At 39.9% G+C, this 26,170-nt stretch overlaps 1 protein-coding gene across 3 annotated transcripts in view; it reads right to left on the bottom strand.

The window, feature by feature from the left end:
- The window catches only part of CAMSAP2 (calmodulin regulated spectrin associated protein family member 2), a 90,422-nt gene that overhangs the window by 17,547 nt on the left and 46,705 nt on the right, over positions 1-26,170 (bottom strand). For 2 of the 3 annotated variants that reach the window (XM_063426113.1, XM_063426114.1), the window contains exons 3-10: positions 20,389-20,550; positions 19,882-19,965; positions 8,845-8,986; positions 6,464-6,603; positions 4,785-4,875; positions 4,289-4,355; positions 1,714-1,745; positions 1,043-1,112 (exon numbers count right to left, since the gene is read on the bottom strand). In XM_063426113.1, coding sequence (XP_063282183.1) covers positions 1,043-1,112; positions 1,714-1,745; positions 4,289-4,355; positions 4,785-4,875; positions 6,464-6,603; positions 8,845-8,986; positions 19,882-19,965; positions 20,389-20,550 — 788 coding nt within the window. Of the gene's footprint in view, positions 1-1,042; positions 1,113-1,713; positions 1,746-4,288; positions 4,356-4,784; positions 4,876-6,463; positions 6,604-8,844; positions 8,987-18,105; positions 18,139-19,881; positions 19,966-20,388; positions 20,551-26,170 lie in introns of all 3 variants that reach the window. The other variant, XM_063426112.1, reaches the window with a different exon arrangement.

Genomic DNA, 26,170 nt, shown 5'->3' with positions numbered 1-26,170 from the left:
TATGCAACAATAATACATAATATAAACATGGCTTAAAACCTCACGTCCTATGCCACTAGCCAGGCTTTAAAAGTTACTCGCCACTTCAGGCATTGAAGATACATGTTACACCCCACCGGGGGTGAACATCTTACCACCAAGGCAAAATTTTCACTCTCCTCTCCTCTGTAGTGGTGATAAATATTTTAAGATATGATATACTTCTATAGGGTAAACATTAAATAATCCAAATTATATGTACAAAACACTTTCCCCAATCCATATGACTGGTTCCCTTCCTCTACATGGCAAACTTGTTTTAGCGAGCACACTAGATCAGGAATTGGCTGGAGATCACTCAATCATGGTACACCTACAGTTTACTAAGGCAGAATTGTGCGTTTTTAATAAACCCATAATTTTCTAAGATTTCAGCTGTCCCTTTTCTACGGAAAGCTGTACAGCCTGAGGCAGGTCCTGCTAAGTCTGTTGCATTCATTTAAGCAGTGCAAGTTTTATTAGCTTGTTTTGATAAATCTATAAATTAATGCATTTTTTTTTTTTTAAACAAATAAAGTAAATTGTGACCTTACATGTGTACGTCTGCTGTATAAGCACTCTCATAGAAAGGTACGAGAGAGGTTTTGCAGGTAGTATAGTTAGAGGCAAGCAGAAGAGAAGAGGGGGGAAAAAGATACTCTACAGGCATTTTGCCAGCGGAAAGGGGTGCACAGTAAATGGAATTATTATATTCTGTTACATTAGTGCCTGTGGATTTTAAACCTAGCATTCTGCAAATGATTTCAACTAACAGTAACTTTCTATTTAGTATTGACAGATAACATTCCAATTACATCTTACTAATTAACTCTCACTACATTTTGAGAATTTTTTTTACCAATCCTTTCTTACATGTCTGTAAAAAAAAAAAAAAAAAAAAAATACTCCCAAACATGATTTACAATGATGATACTATTAGTAGGGCAATGGGTATTATAGCCATAGAAATGATATAGATAGATTGGATTTGGTTTTCCCTATGCTATTCGCAACTTTTTCTTACCTTTTCTCTTTTGGCCATGTTCCAACTTGCCCATCTACATATGACATGGAGGACGACCTTCGAATTGCTGCTAAAAATGTAGTTTAGAACATAATCTTAATACAGAAAAAAATATTAAATACTAAAATATTAAATAGAAGTACCCTAAATAGGTTTGGAGAAAAAAAAAGGACATATGTGGTTCTTAAACTCTGTGTTGGAACTAATAAGAAGTTTAATATGTGAAGTCCATTTTATCTAATTCCCTTTCTTCAGCCCTTCTTCCCAGCCCCATCTCCTTACTCTGTGTTCGAACTAATAAGAAGTTTAATATGTGAAGTCCATTTTATCTAATTCCCTTTTCTTCAGCCCTTCTTCCCAGCCCCATCTCCTTACCTACCTTTTTTGGGGGCCTAGCGAAAGAAAGCCTTTGATTGTGGACCCTGAGCCAATATAACCCACTAGGCAAACGCATTAATGTGAAATTAGTTCCTCAGCAATATGTTAGTTCTATATCTCAAGCACAGTTACAGTACTTCGCTTAAACCTCGTGCAATTTATTTTTCAGAACAAAAACAAACAAAAAAAATATGCATGTAACATAACAAACATACACTTGCTTCATTGGGACAACTATACAACATTCTGTACCACTTTGTTTTTACCTAAACCCTTAAGATCTAGATAATTACCTGGATTCCGAGACGTTTGTTGCTGTGGATTCCTGCAAGTAATAAAAAAAACAACAACCAAGAAACAAAGCGTCAATGTACATTTCTGAAAATAGCATTTGTCTAGAATTGAAAAATATATCAAAATGACTCATTATACAGAGATGCAGTTTGAATTGACCAAGCAATTTGAGTTTTAGGCCAATAGCAATATCAGAAAAATTTCTCCCACTCAATTACATTATCAGCTTGGCACATTGTGTGTGTGTGTGTGTGCAAAAACATATACATACACTGAACAAAATTATAAACGCAACACTTTTGTTTTTGCCCCCGTTTTTCATGAGCTGAACTCAGAGATCTAAGACTTTTTCTATGTACACAAAAGGCCTATTTCTCCCAAATATTGTTCACAAATCTGTCTAAATCTGTGTTAATGAGCACTTCTCCTTTGCCGAGATAATCCATCCACCTCACAGGTGTGGCATATCAAGATGCTGATTAGACAGCACGATTATTGCACAGGTGTACCTTAGGCTGTCCACAATAAAAGGCCACTCTTGAATGTACAGTTTTATCACATAGCACAATGTCGCAAGTTTTGAGGGAACGTGCAATCGGCATGTTGACTGCAGGAATGTCTACTAGAGTTGTTGCCCGTGAATTGAATGTTAATTTCTCTACCATAAGCCGTCTCCAAAGGAGTTTTAGAGAATTTGGCAGTCCATCCAGCCAGCCTCACAACCACAGACCATGTGCAACCACACCAGCCCAGGACATCCACATCCAGCATCTTTACCTCCAAGACCGTCTGAGACCAGCCACCCGGACAGCTGCTGCAACAATCTGTTTGCATAACCAAAGAATTTCTGCACAAACTGTCACAAATCGTCTCAGGGAAGCTCATCTGCATGCTATTTGTCCTCATCGGTGTCTCGACCTGACTGCAGTTCGTTGTTGTAACCGACTTGAGTGGGCAAATGCTCACATTCAATGGCGTCTGGCACTTTGGAGAGGTGGTGATTTCTTCACGGGTGAATCCTGGTTTTCACTGTACAGGGCAGATGGCAGACAGCGTGTGTGGCGTCGTGTGGGTGAGTGGTTTGCTGATGTCAAGGTTGTGGATCGAGTGGCACATGGTGGCAGTGGGGTTATGGTATGGGCAGGCGTATGTTATGGACAACGAACACAGGTGCATTTTATTGATGGCATTTTGAATGCACAGAGATACTGTGACGAAATCTTTAGGCCCATTGTTGTGCCATTCATCCACGACCATCACCTCATGTTGCAGCATGATAATGCACGGTCCCATGTTGCAAGGATCTGTACACAATTCCTGGAGGCTGAAAACATCCCAGTTCTTGCATGGCCTGCATACTCACCGGACATGTCACCCATTGAGCATGTTTGGGATGCTCTGGATCGGCGTATGTGACAGAGTGTTCCAGGTCCTGCCAATATCCAGCAACTTCGCACAGCCATTGTATAGGAGGGGACCAACATTCCACAGGCCACAATCAACAACCTGATCAATGTGCTAAACTGCGTGAGGCTAATGGTGGTCACACCAGACACTTACTGGTTTTCGGACCCTCCCCCCCATACAAACTGTACATTTTAGTGTGGCCTTTTATTATGGCCAGCCTAAAGCACACCTGTGCAATAATAATGTAGTGTAATCAACATCTTGATATGCCACACATGTGAGGTGGATGGATTATCTTGGCAAAGGAAGTGCTGACTAACACAGATTTAGACAGATTTGTGAACAATATTTGAGAAAAATAGGCCTTTTGTGTACATAGAATAAAATGTCTTAGATCTTTGAGTTCAGTTCATGAAAATGGGGGCAAAAACAAAAGTGTTGCGTTTATAATTTTGTCCAGTGTTTAATATGGTTTCATATATATGTAGATATTATAGTTGAGATTGTAGCCACATTAGTCCAGTGATGAAGATGTGAAATAACAGATGAAAATAGTATCATATATTATTGTTAAAATACATATTAATAAAAGGTATGTATAAATGACCATATAACAGGCTAGCCACTATATAACAATGATTATGAATGTGAACATTTGAAATGTGAAAAATGTAAAAGAAAAATTAAAAATTCATGGAGCTCAGAGGCATTATTTTATTTTTAAATCTTAAAATACAGTTTGTGACCAAGGGATTTTGCAATCCCTGGTCGCTATGCATTACATGAGAAATACAGAAATTATTTACTAAAGGGATAATTAACCAGGAAACAGTAGAAATGTTCCAAGTCTCACTTTAGCAAATAATACTGATAAGTGTTGGCAAAATGTATTATTTGTACCATATACAAGACGAACAAACACAGTACATGGCAGTCATCATGATGCAATGCAAGAATCCCAATCAGTGGTCATGGGACTGTGCATAAGTTTCTTAAAGCTGCACGGCAAAATCCAATTAATTTAATTATTTATTTTAAAAGTATTTTACCAGGAAGGATACATTGAGATTTCCCTCGTTTTCAAATATGTCTTGGGGGTTCAATAGTAAATAAGACAGATAAAGTATTGTTAGTGGAGCAATTCTGTGATTGGTTTTCTTAACCTACCTGAAACTAGTGGAGCGGGATACAGTGTTTCTTCTGATAGAGAAATGCTTAGGAGACTGCAGTGGGTCTGCAAAATAAGACACACAGTTAAATCACAGATGTATTGAGAAAAAAAAGAAATCCTGGATTTGAAACATACAGCATTCTAACAGAAATCATTAAACCCTAGATTGCTAAATTCTGGCCAAAACATCCATGTTGTAAAAGTCTCCAACACAGCTATAATCACAGTTATAATCACAGCCTGGCTATTACAGACTGTATTCTAATATTTGGTTTTTAATCTGTTTTGTGTCATACACATTCCTTCAGTCAGATTACCTATGGTTTCATGCACCATTTTTCCTCTGAAAAATGTTTCTGGAAAACACACACACTTTTTTTTTTGTCCGTACTAATACAATAGGTCAGCTTTCATAGAACCTTCCTAAAATTCCGTAGGAAGTGGAACAATGAACCCCAAAATACACATTACTCGTGTCTCATGTATTATTACCTTCTGTATTAACTACTCGTGGTTGCACAAAAGATGGTTTTACCACTTCAAACCACCAGAAGAGTTCTGCCATAAACACCAAGTAATTGGCCTGTAGAAAATATAAAAAAACAATGTTGAACAGTCTGAAAATTAATTGAAAATGGTTTGAAATTACCTGGGGAAGCTGCTATAGGCATGAAGTGAGTACATGATAAAGAATGTGAAGCCACAGGAATGTCATTGATATTGCAATTTTTTTTTTTACAAAAAAAAAACACAAGTGGGCTCCATACAGAATTATTCCCTAAAGTAGTAATTGAGGGGAATTCAAAGTGAATTTAAAATTTAAGGCCAATGTGGCCAAACTAGAAGCATGGCCAATTTTGAGATTTCCAGCTCAGCTACTTTGGCCTTGAATTTTAAGAATTCCTGGCAATTCTCACTTTAGTGAATAACAATATTTAAAGGAATACATCAGGTACCAGAGCCACCACTGTGCCCTGGCATGTTCCATGATGTAAGTAGTCAAACCGAATGCTGACACTGTGACAACTTACCTGGGGTCTGTTGGGCAGTGCAGGGCTTAGCTCGCTGATTGAGATAAATCAACTGACCGCTCAGGAGAAACAATGGCACTCCTGGTTATAGAAAGAGTGCCCTAGCTCAACTTTATTTATCAAACCATTTTAGAATAATTTGACAACTTATTAGGATCCTATCAGGCACCTGCAGCTCCAGCTTCTTCTTCTGTATTCCTTTTGAAGGAGAATCCAGTTAGCTCTATTGAGCTGAGCAGGGCCATGCAGAGCCAGTCTAATTTACCAAGAGTGTCAGTTGAGCTAGGTTTTGACTCAGGCATGCTTAGGCTTCATAGAGACATCCAGGCTGTAGTGGTTATGGTGCTTGGAGTGTTCCTTTAAAGGGCTACTTCAATGATTTGAAGGAGTCTGGACATGCAGTACTTGGGTAGTGGGGGTAAGTTACAACCCTCGAACACACAACTTTGGCTGGTCGGAAATCTGTGTATATTTTTATTTTTTTTGCCAACAGTGTGTACTGCACCCAGACAACAAACGTAATCTTTCTCTACCCTCCCTCTGTGACGTCCATCCCGCCTTCTTCCATTACTTATATTTAGTATTTTTGTTCTTTTAAATTGAACATCTCTTGCTCTCCCTGCCATCTCAAAGCGTATGCAAAGTGGTCCAATCACAGACTTCAAACAAGCATGTGCATGAGTACAGCACTGACGCAGCTCCTAGCAAATTAAGTGCCCAGAGGAAAGCAGGATGAATGCGGCATAGGCTGTGTGGGACAGCTTCGGGTAACTAAAACTTAACTCCCCTGCATCCTGCGGCTACCTGTTATTTTCAAGTGCATTTGACAGGTTCACTTTAAATTCATTCTAAGCTATCTAGACACAATTACGGTGCAGGCTCATTTTTTTTTCTTTTACACAATACCAAATACAGTTTCAAGAACCCCCCCCCCCCCCAAAAAAAAGGCCCAAACACATCTCAATACAACACAGATGCAAAGACTTAAAAGCAATAAAAGTAAATGCTCATTTTCATGTCACTACCAGGAAAAAAAGAAATAAACAAACAAAACAATTCAATTCTGAGCCCACTTGCTCTCCAAATAGTAAGTGTTTTTAGGATGCCAATGGTAGCCGTCCAGGACAGCTGGATACGAACCTTGATTGAAGATGAGGCATACAGCATGTCTTCCAGCGTAAAATGGCAGCAACCATTGAGATACTCCTGGCAAAAATCCTGGATCAACTGAAGGTTATAAAGACTGTCTGCAAGGGACATGGACTCCTTGAAACAAATATCTAAAACAGAGAAAAAGAAACACTTTACATTTTGGATAGTTTCATTACAACACGAAACACAACAAAGTATTGCAATATAAAATGATTGGTGTCCTCCACTTTAGACCTCTCCTATTGCTGCACTCTAGGGCCCAATAAACAGAAGTCCAACAGTACATTGGTGTATTTACTCTCAGTATGCATGTGAAATTAAATTATATCTAGACAATATTTCACAGCATATAACAGTTTGCCTGACCACCATTTTCTTGAAGACCATACTCTGGATTGTCACCTCCAACTTAATGTACCCAGGAATTTCTAACTCCATTCTAATCCCATGGTTTCACATCACCCCAATGCTTCACATTATTCCAATCTAATGCACTGTGAAAAATGGGCTGAAATCAGAATAGATTTGACTTGTCACAGCACTTGTGCATGTATGGGCGATTAACCATCACGTACAGTGGAACCCAGAAAGCAGCAGTCTTAATCAGTGATGTTCTGTTTCCTTTAAAGTTCTTCCAATGAGTCAAATTCTATAACATGATGGAATTAAAATGCTGGTATAAAGTATTTTAAAGAAGTGCTGTGTTTAAACATATTGTCTAAAGGACTAGGAAAGATAACAGAAATTCTTGATATTTGAGAGATAAAAGAGTTGAAGGAAAGACTTTGGTTTCGATTGTGGTTTAGACTGTTGGCAAAGAGCCTGTAATATAATGAGAACAGGCAGATTATCATCAAACTCCTGACGACAAGCAAAATGCTTCAGTAACAGATATCCCTCATATACACTGTGTGTACACTACACTAGTTTTGGAGACTGTAGATGTAGGACTCATAATTTACTATTGTAAGAAATATAATGTGTGTGTGTATATATTTTTACATTTGTTTTAATTTATTTTTTTAATTGTTTTTTTATATTTCTTTGTTCATCTTGACAGTCTTTTTTGTATTTGGGCAAGGAAGGAGTCCCTACAAATACACATCTTGTATATTGTTCTTTACACTTTAACTAAATTATGGAAGTTGTGGATTATCTGCCCCTAAGTGTACAGGTAACAATATCTCCAGGGCAAGATCCAGCATGTTAGGCAGACATTGAAGATAAGATATGCTTCTAAATGTCGTTATATGTCCATTTAAATTGAATTATTATCAAAGTACTCAGATTAACGCTGAAGTATCAGATGGCTTTGTCAATTACACTTGTTTAGAACAAATTTACAAATTTGGAATGTTAAGATGAGATGTGCAAGGGTAACTCTGCGCCTCACCCCATAGAGAATGTTCTATACTCCCATTTACTACCTGCCTCTCCTAGCCTCTATGATGCAGATTTATCAAAAAGTTCTGTTTTAAAAAGTGGTGTAAAAATGTAAAAGGCGGAGGAATCATCAATGGTATGTGATGTGCTGGTTCAACTTGTCCCCATGGTGACGTCCCCACTTTTAGAAAATTAAAACTACTTTTTAGAACAGAACACTTTTAGTAAATCTCATTAATGGCTCCCTGAACTCACACCTGTTTTGCAGAAACTAGCTTTGTGGTAGGCCGTCCCAGCAACAGCAGCAGCGAATGTTATTGCTGGAGAATGTAAACAGGCCTGATTATTGTTGAAAAATTGATCACCCAAGACACTCCCCCTTAACATTTTTTAACATTTAAAGGAAACCTGTGCAATTCTAACTTCATATATATTCAGATACAGTCAAATCCTCCACTTCCTCGTAGTGTCCTCCACTTCTGTAACTATCAGTACTGAACTCAAGCATCTCTGGTCTCAACTGGGCTACTCTAACAGAGTTATCGCTTGGATGTATTCATCAATTTATCATTGGGCTTTGCTTCTGGAGAGGTTAAGAGAAAACCACTTATTACAACCTATGTTGGTTATGCGGACATATCCTGATATTTTGGAACCAAGTAGTTGCTCTTATCGATCCCATTTTCTGAGGACTTCAACAACCCCTGACCACGTGCATTGTGTTCCTAAATAGCCCAGACAATTGGCACCACTTTCACAAGGCTTCCTTTCACTGGTATTTAATTTTGTGGATATCTAACATGGATCTTTTCAAATGCTACACTTTAAGCAACATGTATATCTCTATAGAGATCGCTAGAAAATCGTGGACATCATCATATAACAGTGATATAGATGGTTTAAAATGGCCATCATGATACAAAGGTTTACAGGTTGAAACAGAGTATTTTCTTTCTTTCTAAGAATAACATTAAAATAATACTCACCTTCCAGCCTGATGACATCAGGGCAGTAAAAGTGGATGAGGGCAGATATTGCACAGCCATCAGTACCATCCTTCAATATGTTCTCCATAAGGGGAATGCAGGGGAGCTGTCGAAATACATTTGGTTCTTTTCTATAACGAGCCTGTGGGTGGTAGAAATATTGGGTTATATAGTGTGTGCTATAGCTCTGACAATCAATATGACAGATAACCTAGCAGACTGTGTTTTAAAGTGGATCTGTAGATTAATGCATTATTACTAATTTTTTTTTATTATCTTACATAGGGAAATGTTTCTTTTAAGAGTTCTGCGTGTAAGAAATGTGTGTTTCTTTTTTCTATAATATCCTGCTGTTAAATTATTCAGTAGAAAAAAAAGCCAAAACAAAACAGAAGTATATATGTCAAAATAAAATTGTATATACTTAATTTCCTTTTAATGATTTTAAACTAAGTGGCAGCAACCTCTAAGACTCCTCCTTTAAAGCCTTCTTTCACATTGAGCGAACACATAGTTATTTAAATGAACGCCAAAGTGACAACGTCTATGTATGTTTTTTAACTCTGTTTATATTCCTTTTATGTATGCGTTCCCTGAGAAAATCTAAAGATTAAAAGAAAGGTTGGACCTATTTTGTTTTTAGTACCATTGTTTTGTTTACATCTGAACAGGTGTTCTCGAGTATTCCTGTGGAAACTAAAACACGAAGGAGGTGCATTGGCAGCCTCCTGGGGTGCTCCGGGGAGGCTTTCAGGCACATTATATGCGTTTGTCTTGTGAGTGCAACCATTAACTAAGCAGTTATCTTTAATGTTACAACATCACATTATTATTACATTTGTATTATTTTACCTCATTGGTAAGTAGTGAATGTTAAATGGCTTCCTTCTTGTAACTTGACAGATGGCTGAGGCCAGCCTTAATTAAGTGAACCACCACTTAATTTACACTGAGTGAGTTGAGAGGGAAAATAGGAGGTGGGATAAAGTAAATGTATTGACAAATTAGCCTTCAGACTGTGCATTTACTCCACAAGAGCTTTCCCTAGCATTTGAAAGTTAAAATACTACATTTGTCACTAAAATCCTAGCATGTTTAGGGCCCCGCCTCCTCCCTTCTGATTATGGTAACGAATTGTACAAGTTGGACAACGTTAGATAATATATTATTCATTTTACTTTGACAGATGCAAAAATATAATAAGAGTCACGGTGTGGTGTAAACGTTGCATGTATCTTTGCAGCTATAAAGAATGCTTCACTGCACTTTACAGTTTATTAAGCTGAACACATGCAGTGACATCATCTGTGGCATTTGCAATTGGTGTCTGTATTAGCAGCAAGCTATTCTCAGGTGTAAACCATGAGAGAACATATATTTATGTAATTGATGTAGGGAATTTATACGGGTTAATGACAGTGTCTCACATTAGTATATTGGGTAGGGAATCTCAAAGTATAAGTCTAACCACCAAAACCACTGCAGCTTAATGTTACGGTTCTGGTGTCTAGAGCCTTTCCCTGCAGTCTGACAATTGTAAACACTGCATTTTCTGAAAAACGGCAGTGTTTACATTTGCCCCTAAGGCCGCCTCTAGTCGCTGTCACTCAAACAGTCACAGAGCGACTTTCTGAAGCAGTCCTGCTCTACATGAAGATTCTGAACATTTCCCTTAGCGACAAAGAGTAGGAGAACCTGTAGCAAGGTTCCACCACTATCCAATGTCACTCAACTGCTGGCATAGCCCTCTATTGACAGGTGTCCGAATGGAGCATATCAAGATGATATGTAGATTATAAAAGTGGTATCAACTGCACTAGCACATTGTATAGATGGAATTTAATGTATGAATCATGACAGGTACACTGTAACATTTATTCAGGAATACATTATATTATGTATTAATTCAAAAAGTAACCTAAATTTCCACTTGCCAATTCCTAGTGTTAAAAATAGACCAGTGCACTAGCTGAGCTGTTCAGCCACCAGTTCTAAGCCAACTCAGCTACTGTGTTGGGGATGCTTCAAATACTGCATCAAACAGCCTTCATTGTTCAAATATATGTAGTCAGATTGGTGCCTTAAATTTCATTTTAAAGATCACAGCAAACTTAGCAGTTGTATTTGTCCTCTAATTTCACTGTGATTATCGGTAATTTTGAAATCAGGGGAGTCGCTGATACTCTGTCGATTCCCATAGATCACATAATAGTAAGCGTTTTTCTGTAGCAAGTAGCATTGCAAGAAACATAGGAACATACATTTTGTGTCCTGCAATTAACAAATATTTGTAGAAATAGCAAAAAAAACTACTGTAAATTTATTGTACATGCAACATCTACATTAAAACGTACATACAATCAAACATAAAATTAATACAACTAGAACAATACATGGTAAATGTACAGATAACTTGTCTAAATTCAATTGTTATCCAAAATAAATAATCATATCTTACCATATATTGTGCTAGTTAATGAAAACGATTATGAAAACAAGGAATACGATATGGTAAATCACAAATTCAAAATATTGTCCCTTAAACTAAAGTAAAAAAGCAAGACTATAGGGGAACAATTTATAAAAAGACATGAATAAAAATTAAAAACAAAAAAATTACCGGAATATACCATATTATATTGCTTATGGTTTAATTAATTTGCTCCCCCCAATCAGCTGGGGACAGAATTAGTGTGCTCAAAGTACGTGCTTCAAACATGCATTTAAAACCCCATAGACAGCAATGCAGTGTGAGCAAGGTTTAATCCTTTCTTACTCCACAAAACCCAGTTATTAATACATACCTGGGGCTACCCTCTATCAGCTGGGGTAATTTTTAGTGGTTTGCTTATAGAGTTATATTTGGGATTAGTATATGATTTAGCATTGCAGTTTAGTTTAGGCTACCCTCTATCAGCTGGGGCTATTTTTAGTGGTTTGCTTATAGAGTTATATTTGGGATTAGTATATGATTTAGCATTGCAGTTTGGTTTAGGTTACCCTCTATCGGCTGGGGCTATTTTTAGTGGTTTGCTTATAGAGTTATATTTGGGATTAGTATATGATTTAGCATTGCAGTTTGGTTTAGGATTAAGGATTTAGTCTGGTATTAAGATCACAACTGTTACTTTGCAAAGATATACATATGTAGTATTGTTGTACTCAGGATATGTTGCTGAGTATATTTAAAATTATTTTATTACAACAAGAAAGATGAGATTAAAGGGACACTCCAGTGCCAGGAAAACAAACAGTTTTCCTGGCACTGCAGGTCCCCTCTCCCTCCCACCCCCCCATCCCAGGTTGCTGAAGGGGTTTAAACCCCTTCAGTGACTTACCGGAGTCCAGTCCCTCGGCGCTGGTCCAGGGTCCGCCCCCGCCCCTCAGACGTCATCCGGAGGGGGAGACCGATTGCGCATGCGCGGCCGCCGGCGGGGTGAGACCAAATGCGCATGCCCGGCATTAGACCTCCCCATAGGAAAGCATTGAAAAATGCTTTCAATGCTTCCCTATGAGGATTTTAGCGATTTTGTGCTAGAAACCCAGAAGTGCCCTCTAGTGGCTGTCTAGCAGACAGCCACTAGAGGAGGAGTTAACCCTGCAAGGTAAATATTGCAGTTTATGAAAACTGCAATATTTACAGTTGCAGGGTTAAGGGTAGTGGGAGTTGTCACCCAGACCACTCCAATGGGCAGAAGTGGTCTGGGTGCCTGGAGTGTCCCTTTAATAAAAAATTAGTACGGCAAATTTTAAAAAGAAAATGATGAATAAATGGCACCTTAATAAAGCTCGAAATAGATCATGTAATAGTTACCATGATGTCCAGTTTTGCATAGGGTATGCATCTATGGAGTAATATAAAGGTGAACTACTAAAATGCATCATAGCCCCATCTTCAATTTGTAATTTTGCTTAAAAACTGCAATGGGCAGGCTATAAATTCAGCTCTGTATTTTCACAAAAACTTGTATACAAAGGGAGTCAATTTGTACTCGGGAGATATAGTGCCAAAATTATAGTGATTTTTATTACAGTGCACATATCAAGTTTACATAATAAATCACTAAAGTGCAATGTGCAGGCAAAAAATGTGAAAATAAAACAATACCATAAACTTTGAAAAAAATTGGCAATAAAAAGTGCTGTATGATAAGGCTCATAATATACCTCATAACATACCCGTGGAATCTACTTTCATAAATGGCATGCATTTATGGGGTGATTTGAACTGTGAAACGGCTACAATGGCCCAAAATGCAGAATAGGCCAATCAAATTTGGAAATGAAAATTCTTATTGTAAAAACAGTCAGATCTCTGGTATAGCACAATATACATCATAAGATGTACCCTGGAGTGTCACAAGTAGTTGAAATTACTCCACAAAGGCCTACCATTTGTTACTGTAGACTCTACTTTCACAAATGGTAGGCCTTTGTGGAGTAATTTCAACAGGTAAACTGCTAAAACATCCCAAAATGAGACAGAGGCCAATCAAACCCATTTTTAAAAGTTCTACAACTAAAAACTGAAATGGTCAGGTCTCTTATATTGCACTGTGATTTTCAGAGATATTGGCAAAGGCATAGATTGGGGTTATCGCACTCAGAAGATGGAGTTGTACACAATGTGGGGTTTTGGTCAAGAGACCGTATGGCAGCCCAGGAATGAAAAATATTCCCACCATGGCATACCATCTGAAAAAGTAGACAACCACGGGTATTCAAAATGGGGTATGTCCAGTGTTTCAGTATCCACTTAGTCACAAACCCTGCCCAAAATTACTGTTCATATTTGTTTCTTGCTTTTTTTCACACAAAAAAAATGCACTTTCGGCGATTAGAAGGTTGTCGTGATAGGTTTTGGAAATACTCATATTTGTGTTCATTGAAGTCTCCAGAGTACAACAGGACCCCTCATGTACAGGTTTTATGCGGTTTTAGAAAGTTACAGGGTTAAATATAGGGCTTGCAAATTAATTATCTGGACTTTCTGCCTGGATTGTCAGGCATGTCCCTCAAATTTGATTACTAAAATCACATAATTATGTAAAAATAATACAGAAATTTACACATAGAATATGAATATATATATATATATATATATATATATATATATATATATAAAATATAATAACTTAGAACGTATAACATTTAGTAAAATCACTTAATTGGAAGCATCATGAAATTGGTTCCCATGGCCAGGCAGTGGCATGCAAGCTTATGATCACCATGCACAATGCCAAGCAATAACTGGATTTGTGTAAATATTACCACTATTAAACAATGGAGAAGCAGAAATGTGATCTCTGGGGTAATGAATTATGCTATCAAATCTGGCAGCCTGACAAATGACTTTGAGTATGGTAAATGCCAAGAGAGCACCAACAGCCTGACTGCACAGTGCCAACTGTAACGTTGAGTGGATACACAATAAAAAAGGTATAGATTGTTTATCATGGCTCATTGTACATAATGTCATCCCCATGGGTTATCATTAGATCACGTACAATCAGGGGCGGACTGAGAACCCTCAGGGCCCCCGGGCAAAATAAATCAAGGGCCCCCTTACAGGCCCCACCCATACTCCGCAGCAAGCGCCACCCATGTCCCGCCTCCAGCCACACCCTACACAATCTTTAGACACAAGGAACAAAAGTGCAATAATCCCTTCAAGGCCCCAGTAGAGACTACAATTGAGGGCTAATGGGCCATGGAGGGGGGTCTTTCTAGCAGAGGCTATCTCAGTGTCCTTTAGAGAGTGTGTTAGAAAGAATCCCCTCCAGGCCCTATTAGAGACTACAATGGAGTCTAACAGGCTTTGAAGGGGGTCTTTCTAACAGAGGCCATCTCAGTGTCCCTGCTGGAAACAGTCGCCTCCAGGCCCCAGTAGAGACTACAATTGAGGGCTAATGGGCCATGGAGGGGGGGGAGCATTCTAGCAGAGGCTATCTCAGTGTCCTTTAGAGAGTGTGTTAGAAAGAATTTCCTCCAGGTCCCATTAGAGACTACAATGGAGTCTAATGGGGCCTGGAGGGGGGTCTCTCCAACACTCTGGTTCCTATTCACAATATAGCAACACAACATAGCTGATACCTAGGCCAAGTTGGCTCCTCTTACCTTAATTACTGTTGCTGGCTGGCAGTCTGTGGGCTTGCTGGAAGGCTGTGGGCTTACTGGCTGCGGCTGGCAGGCTGTGGGCTTGCTGGCAGGCTGTGGGCTTGCTGGCTACTGCCGGCAGGCTGTGGGCTTGCTGGCTGCGGCTGGCAGGCTGTGGGCTTGCTGGAAGGCTGTGGGCTTACTGGCTGCGGCTGGCAGGCTGTGGGCTTGCTGGCAGGCTGTGGGCTTACTGGCTACTGCCGGCAGGCTGTGGGCTTGCTGGCTGCGGCTGGCAGGCTGTGGGCTTGCTGGCTGCGGCTGGCAGGCTGTGGCTTGCTGGCTGTGGCTTGCTGGCTGGCAGGCTGTGGCTTGCTGGCTGCGGTTGGCAGGCTGTGGGGTTGCTGGCTTTAAGCCTAACTGGTGGCCTGTAGGCTGGCTGGCTGTCTACTGGCCAGCCTGTGGGCTGGCTGGCCTGTGGGTTGGCTGGCTTGCTGGCTACTGGGGCACTCGTAGATTATTTAAAGAAATAATCCATGCACAATAACCACTACTACTCTGTGTAGTCGTTATGGTGCCAGGAGGGCCGGGCCCCCCTCCCAGAGTAAGTAGTCAAACCGTTTAAGAACAGTTTGACAACTTACCTGGGGTCTGCTGGGATATGAGGCTGTAGTAGGGTATAGGAGCAGTGGTGCAATGTGTAAGGGGTGCAGTCTGTGTGAAAGGTTCAGTGTGTGTGAGGGGGTGTAGTGTGTGAATGTGTAGGGTGTGTGGGGCAATGTGTGTACGAGGGGGCTGTGTATGTGTGTGGCAATGTTAGTATGGGGGGCTGTGTGTGTATGGGTGGGCAGTGTGTGTGTGTGTGTGTGAGGCAATGTGTGTAAATGTGTATGGTGTGTGTGGGGGCAGTGTGTGTGTATGGGGGGCAGTGTGTGAATGTGTATGGTGTGGGGGCAGTGTGTTTATGGGGCTAAAGTTCACTCTCACCACTGCGACCACCAGGAATACCTGGTGGTCACAGTGTTGAGAGTGAACTCTAGCCCGTAGCTCCAGGGCTAGAGTTTACTCTTGCAAGAGCCGTAACGTTGCCGTGGTAACCGCGGCAACGATCTGTGCTCGCGCAAGAAGGACCCAGAGGAGCTGCAGGCTGAGCTCCCGGGTCCTCTCTTCCTCCCTCCCCTGCCGGCTGCCCGCACGGTGCCTGCGGACAGGGGAGGGGGCAATTGCCCTCCTCTTACTCCCCCCTCCCCCTCTTCTTACCCCCTTCTTACTCCCACTCTCTTCTTACCCCCATTCTTACTCTCCCCTCTTCTTACTCCCCCCTCCCCCTCTCCTTACTCCCCCTTCTTACTCTCCCCATCTTCTTACTCCCCCTCCCCCTCTTCTTACTCCCCCTTCTTACTCTCCCCATCTTCTTACTCCCCCTCCCCCTCTTCTTACTCCCACCTCTTCTTACTCCTCCCTCTTCTTACTCCTCCCTCTTCTTACTCCCCCCTCTTCTTACCCCTTCCCCCCTCTTCTTACCCCCTCCCCGCTCTTCTTACCCCCCTCCCCCCGATTCTTACTCCCCCTTCCTCTTTTTACTCCCCCCTCCCCTCTTCTTACCCCCTTTACTCCCCCCCTCTTCTTAATCTCCCCTCTTCTTACCCCCTCCCCCCTCTTCTTACTCTCCCCTCCCCCTCTTCTTACTCCCCCCTTCCTCTTTTACTCCCCCTCCCCTCTTCTTACTCCCCCCTCCCTTCTTACCCCCTCTCTCTCTTCTTACCCCCTCTATTCTTACCCCCTCCCTCTCTCTTCTTACCCCCCTCCCTCTCTCTTTTTACCCCCCCTACTCCCCTCTCTCTCTTTACCCCCCTCCCTCTCTCTTTTTACCCCCCTCCCTCTCTCTTTTTACCCCCCTCCCTCTCTCTTTTTACCCCCCCCCCTCTCTCTTTTAACCTCCCCTCTCTCTTTTAACCTCCCCTCTCTCTTTTAACCTCCCCTCCCCCTCTCTTTTAACCCCCCTCCCTCTTTTAACCCCCCTCCCTCTCTCTTTTAACCCCCCTCCCTCTTTTAAACCCCCCTCCCTCTTTTAAACCCCCCTCCCTCTCTCTTTTAACCCATCTCTTTTAACAACCCCCCCTCCCTTTTAACCCCCCTCCCTCTCTCTTTTTACCCCCCCTCCCTCTCTCTTTTAACTCCCCCCCCCTCTCTTTTAACTCCCCCCCTCCCTCCCTCTCTCTCTCTTTTTACCCCCTCCCCGTAGCGTGGCCGAGAGGCTCTGCGTCCGCGGTGCCGGCCGGATTGATAGGAAGGTGCACACACACTGAGTGTGCACCTTCCTGTCAGTCCGGCCGGGTACAGGAAACAGAAACTCCTGTTCCGCGCGGAACAGGAGTTTCTGTTTCCTGTACCCGGCCGGACTGACAGGAAGGTGCACACTCAGTGTGTGTGCACTTTCCTATAACTCCGGCCGGCACCGCGGACGCAGAGCAGCTCGGCCACGCTACGGGGAGGGGAGGTGAGAAGCTGCAGCCGCCTGAGCGCTCTTAAGAGAGCGCTCAGGCGGCTGCAGCATTTAAAGGGGCGGCCGGGCCCCCTGATGGCGGGCCCCCCTCCCGGCCGGGCCCTCGGACCATGCCCGAAGTGCCCGACCGGTCAGTCCGCCCCTGCGTACAATGACACACTTTGCAAGAATTTCTGGTTAAGTGAAAAATCTCAAGTATTATTTTGCCTCTATTGACAAAATATATCTTGGGGGCTTGAAGAAATTATAGTTTTAAAATGTTATTAATGGAGAATACTTCATAATTGTTACTTAATACAAAACAGATATCTTTGGAACAGATGATAATTTTTCATAATGTTTAAAACAATACAGGTTGTTGTACATGCCCTTGTTCTAAATCTGCTACTTGAAACATATTAAACACCAAACGGATATGTGAGACACGGTAACAAAGAACACTAATGCTAAACTCCACTGAAACTTGAATGAAACGCTATAAATACAAGAAATACAAAACAGTAGGACTGGATGGAAAGAACTTTAGTAATTTTAACAAATGCCGTGGACGTAATCGAATAGACAAATAGTGTTAAATGGGATGGTGAGGACAGACAGCAAAATATGGAGGAAAGCCGCTCTTTTAGAACACAGATAGATAAGTAAGCGCAAACAAGACTTACAGGGACCAGTTTCCAAAACCATTTGGAAGAAGACTTCAGAGGGAGCAGCGGGATTTACAGACAAAGCAGGGGAAGGAAAAAAGCAAACAGAGAGAATGAATCAGAATTTGCTTCATGAAGCAGCCAAGGCCGTAGAGATTCAACAGTATTAGCAAAATGCAAACAGCATGAAAAAATAAATATATAATGTTAATAAAATAAATTTAAAAAAAAAAAAAAAAAAATCGCAAAAAGAGATAAATACATTATTCCTGTTTACATTAATGATGTCATTAAACAAAGTGGATAATATGAGAACCTGTGAAAATGTTTCATAATTATTTCAGAAGTTTTATTCCAAATAAATTAATACAGTCTCTAAAGTTTGCAGAGTTTCAGTCTGTGGACCCAATGGAGATCTGACATATTCATGGAGGTCTTTAAAAACAGCTTAATTCAAGAAATTAAGGGAGCTGAATGAAAACCTGACAGAGTAACATATTGATAAAAAGCTGTTTCTAATGATACTTGGTTAGAAAAAAAAAAAAAAAAAGTTTATACAAAACTCTTAGATGGCCATGTGCAAGAATTTTGCACTAAGCTGGAAGCTATTTTCTAGAGAAGGCCTCTAGTCTACAGCAGTTATAAATTTCTGTTTCACTGCCTACCGCCACCAATTCTATGCATTCAAAAGTCGTGGCATTGAATAGACACCTGTAGTACTGCTCTGTGCAGCAATATACATACTTATTTTTCTGGTGACTATAGTGTCCCTTTAAAAATTTAAAGGGACACTAAAGTCACCAGAACAACTACAGCTTAATGTAGTTGTTCTGGTAAGTATAGCATGTCAGTGCAGACCTTTTTTTTTATTGAGGTCTAGTAACCCCTCCAGTGGCAGTCACTTGATTAAATGCTAATTGGCGCAGCACATTAGCCTCCCTTGCTTTGCTATGGGACCTGTGCGGTGCTGGAATAAAGGTAAATTTTCATCCTATTTAAGGGGGCATTTAATGTTTTTAACACTATAGGGTCAGAAATATACAGTTGTATTCCTGACCCTATAGTGTTCTTTGAAGAGTAAAAACAAACCACAAACTTAACCTGCACTTGAATCTCTACAGCTACAATGTCGGTGAACTTCTTGAAAGAATCCATTTACTTGTTCTAGAATAATAGTTCCAATCTTAGAATTCAATGTTGTCAAACATCCAAAGACAATTACAATATAGTCATATAGTAATCATTACTAGAGAAACAATACAAGACTAAGCGTTAATGAAGCCTACATGACTTCCTTAAAGGGAAACTATAGTGCCAGGAAAACAAACTCATTTTCTTGGCACTATAGCTTCCCATCTGTCAAGGCCCCCCCACGTAGTGCAGAAGGGGTTATTAACCCCTTCTGTCACTTACCTGGGTCCAGCGCCGATGTTCTTTGGTGCTGGCTCAGCTCCGCCAATGCTCCGTCGGCAGGTGAGACGTAATGTGCATGCGCGGCAATGGCTGTGCTCACCTTTGGATTTACCCATGGCTTTCCTATGGGGATTCCTGTGACGCTGGAAGTCCTCATGCATAGCGCTTAAGCATGCAGACAGCAACTAGAGGAGGAGTTAACCCTAGCAGGTTATTATTGCAGTTTATAAAAACTGCAATAATTACATGCTCATGGTTAAGGGTGATGGGAGTTTGCACCCAGAACACTTCAATGACCTACAGTGTCCCTTTAAAATTCCTAAAATTAATAAGCTGTGCAATAAAACCTCCAGCTCAACTTTGAGCGGGAACACTTCTTACCTTGGGAGTTTTGTTTGGATCCATGTTCTGCTGCTCCTTCAATCGTTGTTCTTGCTCAAGAATACCTTTCAAATGTCCATTCATCTGAAACGAACACGAAGAAGCTTTAATGTTTCTTCACACGACAATCGAACACACAAACTGTTCTATAATGTCTAAAAACATGGCCACTGTTAAATATTGGACCACAACTAACATTTTTTTCAAAAAGTTCACGATCTATAACTACTAGTACTGCAACAACTGTACGGTCTGTGACTAAATATGGATCTGTCATTATCACCGAGATTGTCAAATATGTGTAAATGGATTCTGGAAATGGATTTGATGTCACTTTTTAAAGCCTCAAAACAGTGGTAGTTCTACATGTTATTGCTAAGAAAAGACAGCTTAGTAGGTTAATGCCCCTGTATATTTCCTAAAGGAACTAGAATTGGGACATAGGATTCTTGTATTGACCATACACATACTCCCAGAATATAACCTATCCCTGTGAAGAAATCCCACCTTGTTGATCCAGTACATGACAGCATCTTCGATATCATAGGGCATATCGGCTGCCTGAAAGAATGGGGAGTACTTGTGGACACAGCCAATGACTTTCTCAATGCTGACCATCTCTACGGTGTATGCCATCATCAGGGTATCAATCATAGCAAGATGAGCACTCTGCAAAACAATGATGATATGAACATAAGATGTACAATGGGACTATAAGACATTGATTCTTCCTTTAGATTAGGAGTATAACCCTGCAGTGCCCCTCTCCCGTGTTATATACAAGATGCGTCCCCTCCTCCCTACAATTGGCAAAAAAAAAATAAAAAATATTAAATACATTTTTTTTTAAAACTCCAGCACTGAGGCTTCTGCCAAGTTTTACAGAGTGACAGAGTTTTACTTGGTCAGTGCAGTGAAAGCGCCTCTAGTGGCGGTCAGTATGAGATGTGTTTACGGTAAGGTAAACAATGTTATTTTTGTAAAAAAAAGTATTTTGCCTTAACACTTACAGGACCACTCAAACACACAGGATCATTGCGCACAGACCACTCTATTGACAAAAATTGGACCTTTAATGATATGAATCAACCCTCCTTAAAAAAAAACTAAAAAAAACTTTTAAAATACCAGTAGCAATGTATAGAAAGATTTGGTGGGATGTTTATCAAAGTGTTCTAAAAAGTGAAATTCCGTCATTATTTCAACATATTTATTATAGTGATCAAAAAAGCAACAGTTTTCTTCATATATAGTGAAAATATTCAACCCTGCTTCTGTTGGGGGGCGGGGGTGGGGAGGTGGGAATTAAATGCATTGTCGAAAAAAATGGCACAAACATCACAGTTAGGGCGCAAAAAAAGCAGTAGATTATTAAATCTGACAAATGTTGAAGAATTGTGCAAAAAAGTGTTGGCGACATTTTTAAATATCTCCCCGTGGTGTTTTTCATTAAGACAAAATGTTTGTGTTCCTCCTGTAATATAGGAAAATCATGAGGGAATTAGCACTTACACTATAGGGTGCAAAAGGAGACCTATGAAATGACTTCTTAATCCCTGTCCATTATACAGCAAAACAAACAATAAGAGCAGTGACCACAATTACACCATAAAAGACTGCTCATACCACCGCCCCCAGAAGCTAACAGATACCCACAATTTGCTGCAGGTTCCTCCAAAATGGCTGCCTTAATGAATGCAAGTCAAAGAGAGTAACAACATGTTATAATGCTCGGACTGTGGGCACACTATCCAGGATAATGCAAGCATCACCTGAGGCTAAGAAGATATGCCAGTACCCAGTGCGGTACATATTTACAACCTATAAATAAGATGAAAATACTTTTGTTAGCAATTTAAAGGAACACTCCAAACACCTAAAGGACTTTAACTTGTATTTTATATTTCACTTTTACAAAACAAAATGCAGATTTCCATAGAAATGTTAACTTTTTTTTTTTTTTTTTATTTCCCTTGTTATACCCGTAAGAGCTGGCAATTGGACGACAGTTCCTGTTACTTCCTGGTTGTTTAACTCACAGAAAGTCTGGGTTGGGGTAAAAGGGAGGCTTGCAAAGGTTGCAAACAAGAGATTTGCAGATATTGCAAGCTGCTTTTAGTTATACCCACAAACACATGCTTGTTTTAATTGTGGGTATATCTAATAAATAGTGAATTATTTCTTTTTTGGACAGTTGATTGTCCCTTTAATAAGCACAATGTACAAACTGCATCTGTTCATATATTAAGTGACATCACAAATGACATAACCCTATGCCTATACCGACTGAAATATGAGCTACAAACCGTTTGAGAAGTGGCCAAGTGGCTTTCACAAGTCAAGCTATGGCATGTTGCCTGCTCTCAAACTAAATTTTTAAAAACTACTTATTTTTATTTTTATGTTTTAAAGGATATCTGTAAAAGGATAATCGGACACATCACCACTACCCAGTTGTGCAAAGCGTTCATCAACAGCGTCACCATACACACAGGTCAGTGTGTATGCTCTTAACAAAAGGCTTGACAACTAGATTATGGCATTATCCCACTAATACCTTTGTTGGGGTTTTAACAAAGCAGCAAATGTACCACATTAAACCTTCCAAGGCCTCCTCCTCACCTCCAACTAATCTCTTCGAGTCATGGATACAGAGAACATGCTTTATTTAACAATTAAACATCCCTTGCTGATTCCTGTGACAATGAATGTGATTGCCATAACAGTGGCCTACTGCCAGTTATTATCTACTGCCAGAGTTATCTAATAATGCAAAATTAATTGAGATCATTTCAAGCACTTAATTAGAGCAGTTATCATGTTATCCGTAGAAGATTAAAGGAGACAAGTAGAGTAAGGGTGATACATTTGTTGGCCAACTAGATTCAGAGTACAATTTGTTCTAAAAAGTTAAGAAATAATAAAAATAAAAAGAACTATTTTGATATTTTTTATCAAACAGAATATTAAAGTGGCTTACAGGATAGTAATGAAAGGGGGATTGTAAAATGAAAAGTGGGGGGGAACAAATTGCACAAACCATATCTTTTTTTTTTTTTTTTAGTTGGGTACTGGATTGTGCAAAAACTGACTGTTCCCAATAAGCTATCATCTTGTTTTTATTACGGCAAATTCAAATACAGTGACATGTCTCATTGTATCAATCTGCTGTGTTTGTGTTTCAGTGTGCGTCTGCCACCATGGCTCTCTTACACATTCATGCGGTGTCTCTAGCCTAAAACTCGTAATACTGCTAGTGATAAAAAAGTGTGTACACCTTTGCTTAGCAGGTATTGTGCATAGATTCATTTCAAAAATAAAAATAGTCGCACTTCATTTTTAGTCACCAATAGAGAATTGCTCAAAACTGAAATATGATGATATAAACTAGTTGGCAGAGTCTGTAAATAGATTTCTATAGTGATAAATATGTTTACATATAGTGTTGACTTTAATTATTTACGGGAGGGTTTTAATTGCCGTGCTGCTAAAATTAAGTAGCTGCCTGTCCCTTCCAAATTAGAGGTTAAGGCAGAGTAGACTTGATTATAGTTATTACAGAGAACTGCAAATAATGCCCATAGTTATAATCAAACCAGTCAATAAAACAATGATAATATCATGTCTAGGAGATGCTGTACTTATCACAAGTTGCAAAATGCAGACATGTAATTATAAATTATACATTATTTAACCTTGAAATTGGGGAATGTCTCTGTTTGGGGAAAAAGAAACATAGAAACACTTTGTTCGTGAAATGGATCATTATTTTATTCCCAAACAAATATTTTTTTCATTATGATTTTTTTAAACAAATTTTATTTAGCAATTAGCATACTGCCAGTATTTTTCAAAGCACTTCACAATTATACAATGAGGATATTTAACAATCAGTAATTTATATATAAAATTAATGGTGACTGACAAGAGGTGAAGAAGGACCTGCGTAAATGCTTACAATCTATGAGATAGACCAGAGCTGGACTGGGGGAGCGTGGGGGGGAAATCAGCCCAGGCTAATTTTGAAAAATGTCTAAGTATGTGTGTGTGTTAAAAACTGGTATTGGTGAGTCAGTGTTAGCACCCGCTTAGGGGGGGTGCCTGCCTTGACATTGGCAGGCGGGCATTCCCTCCAATGGCCATTGGAGCAACTAAATGACCTTCATTTGTCTAGATATACATAGGGATTGAGGAGAAAGCGCAAGTAACATTTTCTTTTCTTTGGTTTGGTTTTTACTATATATTACATAGAAACATAGAAACATAGAATGTGACGGCAGATAAGAACCATTCGGCCCATCTAGTCTGCCCAGTTTTCTAAATACTTTCATTAGTCCCTGGCATTATCTTATAGTTAGGATAGCCTTATGCCTATCCCACGCATGCTTAAACTCCTTTACTGTGTTAACCTCTACCACTTCAGCTGGAAGGCTATTCCATGCATCCACTACCCTCTCAGTAAAGTAATACTTCCTGATATTATTTTTAAACCTTTGTCTCTCTAATTTAAGACTATGTCCTCTGGTTGTGGTAGTTTTTCTTCTTTTAAATATAGTCTCCTCCTTTACTGTGTTGATTCCCTTTATGTATTTAAATGTTTCTATCATATCCCCCCTGTCTCGTCTTTCCTCCAAGCTATACATGTTAAGATCCTTTAACCTTACCTGGTAAGTTTTATCCTGCAATCCATTAGCCAGTTTAGTAGCCCTTCTTTGAACTCTCTCTAAGGTATCAATATCCTTCTGAAGATATGGTCTCCAGTACTGTGTACAGTACTCCAAGTGAGGTCTCACCAGTGTTCTGTACAATGGCATGAGCACTTCCCTCTTTCTACTGCTAATACCTCTCCCTATACAACCAAGCATTCTGCTAGCATTTCCTGCTGCTCTATTACATTGTCTGCCTACCTTTAAGTCCTCAGAAATAATCACCCCTAAATCCCTTTCCTCAGATGTTGAGGTTAGGACTCTATCAAATATTCTGTACTCTGCCCTTGGGTTTTTACGTTCCAGATGCATTATTTTGCACTTATCCACATTAAATGTCAGTTGCCACAACTCTGACCATTTTTCTAGTTTACCTAAATCATTTGCCATTTGGCTTATCCCTCCTGGAACATCAACCCTGTTACATATCTTCGTATCATCCGCAAAAAGACACACCTTACCATCAAGACCTTCTGCAATATCACTAATAAAAATATTAAAGAGAATGGGTCCAAGTACAGATCCCTGAGGTACCCCACTGGTGACAAGCCCAAGCTTTGAATATATTCCATTGACTACAACCCTCTGTTGCCTGTCACCCAGCCACTGCCTTACCCATTCAACAATATTGGAATCCAAACTCAAAGATTGCAGTTTATTGATAAGCCTTCTATGTGCAACAGTGTCAAAAGCCTTACTGAAATCTAGGTAAGCAATGTCTACTGCACCACCCTGATCTATAATTTTAGTTACCCAATCAAAAAAATTAATAAGATTAGTTTGGCATGATCTCCCTGAAGTAAACCCACGTTGTCTCTGATCTTGAAATCCATGTGTTTTTAGATGTTCAACAATCCTATCCTTTAACATGGTTTCCATCACTTTCCCCACTACTGAAGTAAGGCTTACTGGCCTATAGTTGCCCGACTCCTCCCTATTACCTTTCTTGTGAATGGGCACAACATTCGCTAACTTCCAATCTTCTGGGACTACTCCTGTTAACAATGATTGGTTAAATAAATCTGTTAATGGTTTTGCTAGTACACCACTGAGCTCTTTTAATAGCTTTGGGTGTATTCCATCAGGTCCCATTGACTTATTTGTCTTTACTTTTGACAGTTGAAATAGAACCTCTTCCTCTGTAAACTCACGTGTAATAAATGACTCATTTATCCTTTTTCTTAACTGAGGTCCCTTTCCTTCATTTTCAGCTGTAAATACCGAACAAAAATATTCATTGAGACAGTCAGCTAGACCTTTATCCTCATCTACATACCTTCCTTCTTTTGTTTTTAATCTAACTAATCCTTGTTTTACTTTTCTTTTCTCATTTATGTATCTAAAAAAAGTTTTGTCCCCCTATTTTACTGACTGTGCTATTTTCTCTTCTGTGTGTGATTTGGAAGCTCTTATAACTTGCTTAGCCTCTTTCTGCCTAATCTTATAGGTCATTCTGTCTTCCTCACTCTGGGTTTTTTATAATTACTAAATGCTAACTTTTTGTTTTTTACTATTTTGGCCACATCTGCGGAGTACCACAGTGGTTTCTTGAATTTTTTGCTTTTACTGACAAGCCTAATGCA

The sequence above is a fragment of the Pelobates fuscus genome, chromosome 7, assembly GCF_036172605.1.
Source record: "Pelobates fuscus isolate aPelFus1 chromosome 7, aPelFus1.pri, whole genome shotgun sequence".
NCBI classification, from domain to species: domain Eukaryota; kingdom Metazoa; phylum Chordata; class Amphibia; order Anura; family Pelobatidae; genus Pelobates; species Pelobates fuscus.
Note: the sequence above shows the minus strand (reverse complement) of the source record. Positions and strands in the feature narration are given on the sequence as shown.